Source organism: Oncorhynchus masou, chromosome 20 (assembly GCF_036934945.1).
Source record: "Oncorhynchus masou masou isolate Uvic2021 chromosome 20, UVic_Omas_1.1, whole genome shotgun sequence".
Taxonomy (NCBI): Eukaryota; Metazoa; Chordata; class Actinopteri; order Salmoniformes; family Salmonidae; genus Oncorhynchus; species Oncorhynchus masou.
The window spans coordinates 31,831,209-31,841,208 of NC_088231.1; the positions used below are offsets into that span (position 1 = coordinate 31,831,209).

Genomic DNA, 10,000 nt, shown 5'->3' on the forward strand with positions numbered 1-10,000 from the left:
CCAGCCTGTCCAGACCATCGTTAACCTCTCTGAATCAGACCAGCCATCGTTAACCTCTCTGAATCAGACCAGCCATCGTTAACCTCTCTGAATCAGACCAGCCTGTCCAGACCAACGTTAACCTCTCTGAATCAGACCAGCCTGTCCAGACCAACGTTAACCTCTCTGAATCAGACCAGCCTGTCCAGACCATCGTTAACCTCTCTGAATCAGACCAGCCATCGTTAACCTCTCTGAATCAGCCCAGCCATCGTTAACCTCTCTGAATCAGACCAGCCTGTCCAGACCATCGTTAACCTCTCTGAATCAGACCAGCCATCGTTAACCTCTCTGAATCAGACCAGCCTGTCCAGACCATCGTTAACCTCTCTGAATCAGACCAGCCATCGTTAACCTCTCTGAATCAGACCAGCCATCGTTAACCTCTCTGAATCAGACCAGCCATCGTTAACCTCTCTGAATCAGACCAGCCATCGTTAACCTCTCTGAATCAGACCAGCCATCGTTAACCTCTCTGAATCAGACCAGCCATCGTTAACCTCTCTGAATCAGACCAGCCATCGTTAACCTCTCTGAATCAGACCAGCCATCGTTAACCTCTCTGAATCAGACCAGCCATCGTTAACCTCTCTGAATCAGACCAGCCATCGTTAACCTCTCTGAATCAGACCAGCCATCGTTAACCTCTCTGAATCAGACCAGCCATCATTAACCTCTCTGAATCAGACCAGCCATCGTTAACCTCTCTGAATCAGACCAGCCATCGTTAACCTCTCTGAATCAGACCAGCCTGTCCAGACCAACGTTAACCTCTCTGAATCAGACCAGCCATCATTAACCTCTCTGAATCAGACCAGCCATCGTTAACCTCTCTGAATCAGACCAGCCTGTCCAGACCATCGTTAACCTCTCTGAATCAGACCAGCCATCGTTAACCTCTCTGAATCAGACCAGCCATCGTTAACCTCTCTGAATCAGACCAGCCTGTCCAGACCAACGTTAACCTCTCTGAATCAGACCAGCCTGTCCAGACCAACGTTAACCTCTCTGAATACGATCCCTGATCCTAGACTAACACTGCTACTATGAATCAGACCAGTAGAATAATAGTGAGGACATCAATACTATGAAATAACACATATGGAATCCTGCAGTAACCCAACAAAAAGTGTTAAGCAAATATATATACATGCAAAAAATATATATATATTTAAATAGAGATTCTTCAAATAGCCAGGCTTTGATAACAGCTTTAAACTTTATATATATATTTATATAGAGATTCAGGCTTTGATAACAGCTTTATATTTTATATATATATTTATACAGAGATTCTTCAAATAGCCAGGCTTTGATAACAGCTCTGCAAACTCTGGTTATGTCAGTCTACATACATACATACATATGATACCTGTTAGTCTCCTAGGGATATCTGTTAGTCTCCTAGGGATATCTGTGAGTCTCCTAGGGATATCTGTTAGTCTCCTAGGGATATCTGTTAGTCTCCTAGGGATATCTGTCAGTCTCCTAGGGATATATGTTAGTCTCCTAGGGATATCTGTCAGTCTCCTAGGGATATATGTTAGTCTCCTAGGGATATATGTTAGTCAGGGATATCTGTTAGTCTCTTAGGGATATATGTTAGTCTCCTAGGGGTATCTGTTAGTCTCCTAGGGATATCTGTCAGTCTCCTAGGGATATCTGTTAGTCTCCTAGGGATATCTGTCAGTCTCCTATGGATATCTGTTAGTCTCCTAGGGATATATGTTAGTCTCTTAGGGATATCTGTTAGTCTCCCAGGGATATCTGTTAGTCTCCTAGGGATATCTGTTAGTCTCTTTGGGATATCTGTTAGTCTCCTAGGGATATATGTTAGTCTCTTAGGGATATCTGCTAGTCTCCTAGGGATATCTGTTAGTCTCCTAGGGATATCTGTTAGTCTCCTAGGGATATATGTTAGTCTCTTAGGGATATCTGCTAGTCTCCCAGGGATATCTGTTAGTCTCCTAGGGATATCTGTTAGTCTCTTTGGGATATCTGTTAGTCTCCTAGGGATACCTGTTAGTCTCCTAGGGATATCTGTTAGTCTCCTAGAGATATCTGTTAGTCTCCTAGGGATATCTGTTAGTCTCCTAGGGATATCTGTTAGTCTCCTAGGGATATCTGTTAGTCTCCTAGGGATACCTGTTAGTCTCCTAGGGATACCTGTTAGTCTCCTAGGGATATCTGTTAGTCTCCTAGGGATATATGTTAGTCTCTTAGGGATATCTGTTAGTCTCCTAGGGATACCTGTTAGTCTCTTATGGATACCCGTTAGTCTCCTAGGGATATCTGTTATTCTCCTAGGGATATATGTTAGACTCCTAGGGATATCTGTTAGTCTCCTAGGGATATCTGTTAGTCTCCTATGGATATCTGTTAGTCTCCTAGGGATATCTGTTAGTATCCTAGGGATATCTATTAGTCTCCTAGGGTATCTGTTAGTCTCCTAGGGATATCTGTTAGTCTCCTAGGGATATCTGTTAGTCTCTTATGGATACCTGTTAGTCTCCTAGGGATATCTGTTAGTCTCCTAGGGATATATGTTAGTCTCCTAGGGATATCTGTTAGTCTCCTACGGTATCTGTTAGTCTCCTAGGGATATCTGTTAGTCTCCTAGGGATATCTGTTAGTCTCCTAGGGATATATGTTAGTCTCCTAGGGATATATGTTAGTCTCTTAGGGATACCTGTTAGTCTCTTATGGATACCTGTTAGTCTCCTCGGGATATCTGTTAGTCTCCTAGGGATATCTGTTAGTCTCCTAGAGATATCTGTTAGTCTCCTAGGGATATCTGTTAGTCTCCTAGGGATATCTGTTAGTCTCCTAGGGATATCTGTTAGTCTCCTAGGGATATCTGTTTGTCTCCTAGGGATATCTGTTAGTCTCCTAGGGATATCTGTTATTCTCCTAGGGATATCTGTTAGTCTCCTAGGGATATATGTTAGTCTCCTAGGGATATCTGTTAGTCTCCTAGGTATATATGTTAGTCTCCTAGGGATATCTGTTAGTCTCCTAGGGATACCTGTTAGTCTCTTATGGATACCTGTTAGTCTCCTAGGGATATCTGTTAGTATCCTAGGGATATCTGTTGGTCTCCTAGGGATATCTGTTAGTCTCCTAGGGATATATGTTAGTCTCCTAGGGATATATGTTAGTCTCTTAGGAATATCTGTTAGTCTCCTAGGGATATATGTTAGTCTCCTAGGGATATCTGTTAGTCTCCTAGGGATATCTGTTAGTCTCTTAGGGATATCTGTTAGTCTCCTAGGGATATATGTTAGTCTCCTAGGGATACCTGTTAGTCTCCTAGGGATATATGTTAGTCTCCTAGGGATATCTGTTAGTCTCCTAGGGATATATGTTAGTCTCCTAGGGATATCTGTTAGTCTCCTAGGGATATCTGTTAGTCTCCTAGAGATATCTGTTAGTCTCCTAGGGATATCTGTTAGTCTCTTAGGGATATCTGTTAGTCTCCTAGGGATATATGTTAGTCTCTTAGGAATATCTGTTAGTCTCCTAGGGATATATGTTAGTCTCCTAGGGATATCTGTTAGTCTCCTAGGGATACCTGTTAGTCTCCTAGGGATATCTGTTAGTCTCCTAGGGATACCTCTTCATTGGCCAGATGCTTGAGGGAGGCCCCTCTCCCTCACACAGACCTAACCCCTGTGTCTGTGTGTCTGTCTGTGTGTGTGAAGAGAGTGTCTGTGTGACCTGTAGAAAGCCAGTCAGTTGAATACCACAACACACACACTGTAGTACCAGGATAGCACCGTAATACCACAACACACACACTGTAGTACCAGGATAGCACCGTAATACCACAACACACACACTGTAGAGTCAGGATAGCACCGTAATACCACAACACACTGTAGTACCAGGATAGCACCGTAATACCACAACACACACACTGTAGAGTCAGGATAGCACCGTAATACCACAACACACACACTGTAGTACCAGGATAGCACCGTAATACCACAACACACACACTGTAGTACCAGGATAGCACCGTAATACCACAACACACACACTGTAGTACCAGGATAGCACCGTAATACCACAACACACTGTAGAGTCAGGATAGCACCGTAATACCACAACACACTGTAGTACCAGGATAGCACCGTAATACCACAACACACACACTGTAGTACCAGGATAGCACCGTAATACCACAACACACTGTAGTACCAGGATAGCACCGTAATACCACAACACACACACTGTAGTACCAGGATAGCACCGTAATACCACAACACACACACTGTAGTACCAGGATAGCACCGTAATACCACAACACACACACTGTAGTACCAGGATAGCACCGTAATACCACAACACACACACTGTAGTACCAGGATAGCACCGTAATACCACAACACACACACTGTAGTACCAGGATAGCACCGTAATACCACAACACACACACTGTAGTACCAGGATAGCACCGTAATACCACAACACACACACTGTAGTACCAAGATAGCACCGTAATACCACAACACACACACTGTAGTACCAGGATAGCACCGTAATACCACAACACACACACTGTAGTACCAGGATAGCACCGTAATACCACAACACACTGTAGTACCAGGATAGCACCGTAATACCACAACACACACACTGTAGAGTCAGGATAGCACCGTAATACCACAACACACACACTGTAGTACCAGGATAGCACCGTAGTACCACAACACACACACTGTAGTACCAGGATAGCACCGTAATACCACAACACACACACTGTAGTACCAGGATAGCACCGTAATACCACAACACACACACTGTAGTACCAGGATAGCACCGTAATACCACAACACACACACTGTAGTACCAGGATAGCACCGTAATACCACAACACACTGTAGTACCAGGATAGCACCGTAATACCACAACACACACACTGTAGAGTCAGGATAGCACTGTAATACCACAACACACTGTAGTACCAGGATGGCACCGTAATACCACAACACACACACTGTAGTACCAGGATAGCACCGTAATACCACAACACACTGTAGTACCAGGATAGCACCGTAATACCACAACACACACACTGTAGTACCAGGATAGCACCGTAATACCACAACACACACACTGTAGTACCAGGATAGCACCGTAATACCACAACACACTGTAGTACCAGGATAGCACCGTAATACCACAACACACACACTGTAGAGTCAGGATAGCACCGTAATACCACAACCACAACACACTGTAGTACCAGGATAGCACCGTAATACCACAACACACTGTAGTACCAGGATAGCACCGTAATACCACAACACACACACCGTAGTACCAGGATAGCACCGTAATACCACAACACACACACTGTAGTACCAGGATAGCACCGTAATACCACAACACACACACTGTAGAGTCAGGATAGCACCGTAATACCACAACACACACACTGTAGTACCAGGATAGCACCGTAATACCACAACACACACACTGTAGTACCAGGATAGCACCGTAATACCACAACACACACACTGTAGTACCAGGATAGCACCGTAATACCACAACACACACACTGTAGAGTCAGGATAGCACCGTAATACCACAACACACACACTGTAGTACCAGGATAGCACCGTAATACCACAACACACTGTAGTACCAGGATAGCACCGTAATACCACAACACACACACTGTAGTACCAGGATAGCACCGTAATACCACAACACACACACTCTAGTACCAGGATAGCACCGTAATACCACAACACACACACTGTAGTACCAGGATAGCACCGTAATACCACAACACACTGTAGTACCAGGATAGCACCGTAATACCACAACACACACACTGTAGTACCAGGATAGCACCATAATACCACAACACACACACTGTAGTACCAGGATAGCACCGTAATACCACAACACACACACTGTAGTACCAGGATAGCACCGTAATACCACAACACACACACTGTAGTACCAGGATAGCACCGTAATACCACAACACACTGTAGTACCAGGATAGCACCGTAATACCACAACACACACACTGTAGTACCAGGATAGCACCGTAATACCACAACACACACACGGGGGATGAGAGGATTTAGAGGTTTCAGTAAAAACAGATTTTGTTTCTAGGAGGTGAAGTCTATCTTCTGATCTAGCAACCATCATCTCTCTCTCTTGTCTCCCTCCCTCCCTCCCTCCCCCTCCCACCCTCCCTCCCCCCTCCCACCCTCCCTCCCCCCCTCCCTCCCTCCCTCCCTCCCTCCCTCCCTGTCCCCTCCCTCCCTCTGTCCCTCCCTCCCTCCCTCCCTGTCCCCTCCCTCCCTCCCCCCCGTCCCTCCCCCCCTCCCTCCCTCCCTCCCTCCCCCCCCCCTCCCTCCCTCCCTCCCTCCCTCTCTCTGTCCCTCCCTCCCTCCCTCCCTCCCTGTCCCTCTCCCCCCTCCCTCCCTCCTCCCTCCCCCCCCCCCCTCCCTCCCCCCCTCCCACCCTCCCTCCCTCCCTCCCTCCCTCCCTCCCTCCCTCCCTCCCTCCCTCCCTCCCTCCCTCCCTCCCTCCCTCCCTCCCTGTCCCCTCCCTCCCTCCCTCCCTCCCTCTGTCCCTCCCTCCCTGTCCCCTCCCTCCCTCCCTCCTACCTCCCTCCCTCCCTCCCTCCCTCTTCAGATAAGGATGAATGCAGTAAGGATAATGGTGGCTGCCAACATGACTGTATAAACACGGTGGGATCGTATGTATGCCAGTGTCGACACGGATTCATACTACATGAGAACAAACATGACTGTAAAGAAGGTAGGTCTCACACACACACACACACACGCACACGCACGCACGCACACACACACACACACACACACACACACACACACACACACACACACACACACACACACACACACACACACACCTACACACACACACACACACACACACACACACACACACACACACACACACACACACACACACACACACACACACACACACACACACACACACACACACACCTACACACCTACACACACACACACACACACACACACACACACACACACACACACACACACACACACACACACACACACACACACACACAGCTCAGTCCCTCTGTTTTTCATAAACAGACTCTGGTTTCAACATCTGGTGGCCCCAAGGATTCAAAGTGTGTGTGTGTGAGTGTTTTTGTCTGTGAATTGGGAGTATAGATGTGCTTCTCTTGAGGTTACTGGATCAACTTTGTCAAACCTAAATGCTGAAAGGAGACATTGAGACTGTGATTGTTTGCTGTTGAATAATGAAGGAACAATCTGTCCTCTCTTTCCTTCTCCTCCGTCTCTCCTCCCTCTCTCCTCCGAGTCTCCTCCCTCTCTCCTCCCTATCTCCTCCGTCTCTCTCCGTGTCTCCTCCCTCGCTCCTCCCTCTCTCCTCCGTCTCTCCTCCCTCTCTCCTCCCTCTCTCCTCCGTCTCTCCTCCCTCTCTCCTCCATCTCTCCTGCCTCTCTCCTCCCTCTCTCCTCCCTCTCTCCTCCGTCTCTCCTCCCTCTCTCCTCCCTCTCTCCTCCGTGTCTCCTCCCTCTCTCCTCCCTCTCTCCTCCCTCTCTCCTCCGTCTCTCCTCCCTCTCTCCTCCCTCTCTCCTCCGTCTCTCCTGCCTCTCTCCTCCCTCTCTCCTCCGTCTTACCTCCGTCTCTCCTCCCTCTCTCCTCCGTGTCTCCTCCCTCTCTCTTCCCTCTCTCCTCCTTCTCTCCTCCCTCTCTTTCCGTCTCTCCGCCTTCTCTCCTCCCTCTCTCCTCCCTCCCTCTCCCTCCGTCTCTCCTCCCTCTCTCCTCCATCTCTCCTCCCTCCTCTCTCCACCGTCTCTCCTCCCTCTCTCCTCCCTCTCTCCTCCCTCTATCCTCCCTCTCTCCCTACGTCTCTCCTCCCTCTCTCCTCCCTCTCTCCTCCGTCTCTCCTCCGTCTCTCCTCCCTCTCTCCCCTCCGTCTCCTCCCCCTCCCTCTCTCCTCCCTCTCTCCTCCGTCTCTCCTCCCTCTCTCCTCCCTCTCTCCTCCCTCTCCCCCCCGTCTCTCCTCCGTCTCTCCCTCCGTCTCTCCTCCGTCTCTCCTCCCTCTCTCCTCCGTCTCTCCTCCGTCTCTCCTCCCTCTCTCCTCCGTCTCTCCTCCGTCTCTCCTCCCTCTCTCCTCCCTCTCTCCTCCGTCTCTCCTCCCTCTCTCCTCCCTCTCTCCTCCGTCTCTCCTCCGTCTCTCCTCCTTCTCTCCTCCCTCTCTCCTCCGTCTCTCCTCCCCCTCTCCTCCGTCTCCCCTCCCTCTCTCCTCCCTCTCTCCTCCGTCTCTCCCTCCGTCTCTCCTCCCTCTCTCCTCCATCTCTCCTCCGTCTCTCCTCCCTCTCTCCTCCCTCCCTCTCTCCTCCCTCTCTCCTCCGTCACTCCTCCGTCTCTCCCTCCGTCTCTCCTCCCTCTCTCCTCCATCTCTCCACCCTCTCTCTCCTCCCTCTCTCCTCCCTCTCTCCTCCGTCTCTCCTCCCTCTCTCCTCCGTCTCTCCTCCCTCTCTCCTCCGTCTCTCCTCTGTCTCTCCTCCCTCTCTCCTCCCTCTCTCCTCCCTCTCTCCTCCATCTCTCCTCCGTCTCTCCTCCCTCTCTCCTCCGTCTCTCCTCCGTCTCTCCTTCTTCTCCTGCTGCTTCATTTCCTCTTCCTCCCTGACCCCCTGCTTCCTGTCTGTGTGTGTGTGCTTGGTTGGCTGCTCGTGTGTGTGTGTGTGTGTGTGTGTGTGTGTGTGTGTGTGTGTGTGTGTGTGTGTGTGTGTGTGTGTGTGTGTGTGTGTGTGTGTGTGTGTGTGTGTGTGTGTGTGCTGAGTGTAAGCATAAGGTCCACAGCCCCAGCGGGACCATGAACAGCCCCAACTGGCCTGATAAATATCCCAGTAGGAAGGAATGTACCTGGGACATCACCACTACACCTGGACACAGAGTCAGACTGGTGAGGAACACACACACCTGGTCACAGAGTCAGACTGGTGAGGAACACACACACCTGGTCACCGAGTCAGACTGGTGAGGAACACACACACCTGGTCACAGAGTCAGACTGGTGAGGAGCACACACACCTGGTCACAGAGTCAGACTGGTGAGGAACACACACACCTGGTCACAGAGTCAGACTGGTGAGGAACACACACACCTGGACACAGAGTCAGACTGGTGAGGAACACACACACCTGGTCACAGAGTCAGACTGGTGAGGAACACACACACCTGGTCACACACACCTGGTCACAGAGTCAGACTGGTGAGGAACACACACACCTGGTCACAGAGTCAGACTGGTGAGGAACACACACACCTGGTCACAGAGTCAGACTGGTGAGGAACACACACACCTGGTCACAGAGTCAGACTGGTGAGGAACACACACACCTGGTCACAGAGTCAGACTGGTGAGGAACACACACACCTGGTCACAGAGTCAGACTGGTGAGGAACACACACACCTGGTCACAGAGTCAGACTGGTGAGGAACACACACACCTGGTCACAGAGTCAGACTGGTGAGGAACACACACACCTGGTCACACACACCTGGTCACAGAGTCAGACTGGTGAGGAACACACACACCTGGTCACAGAGTCAGACTGGTGAGGAACACACACACCTGGTCACAGAGTTAGACTGGTGAGGAACACACACACCTGGTCACAGAGTCAGACTGGTGAGGAACACACACACCTGGTCACCGAGTCAGACTGGTGAGGAACACACACACCTGGTCACAGAGTCAGACTGGTGAGGAACACACACACCTGGTCACAGAGTCAGACTGGTGAGGAACACACACACCTGGTCACAGAGTTAGACTGGTGAGGAACACACACACCTGGTCACAGAGTCAGACTGGTGAGGAACACATACACCTGGTCACAGAGTCAGACTGGTGAGGAACACACACACCTGGTCACACACACCTGGTCACAG

General features: G+C 49.6%; 1 protein-coding gene across 1 annotated transcript in view; it reads left to right on the forward strand.

Moving 5' to 3' along the window:
* The window catches only part of LOC135507264 (dorsal-ventral patterning tolloid-like protein 1), a 184,825-nt gene that overhangs the window by 162,630 nt on the left and 12,195 nt on the right, over positions 1 to 10,000 (forward strand). The window contains exons 17-18 of the mRNA XM_064926865.1: positions 6,703 to 6,827; positions 8,878 to 9,006. Coding sequence (XP_064782937.1) covers positions 6,703 to 6,827; positions 8,878 to 9,006 — 254 coding nt within the window. The remainder of the gene's footprint in view (positions 1 to 6,702; positions 6,828 to 8,877; positions 9,007 to 10,000) is intronic.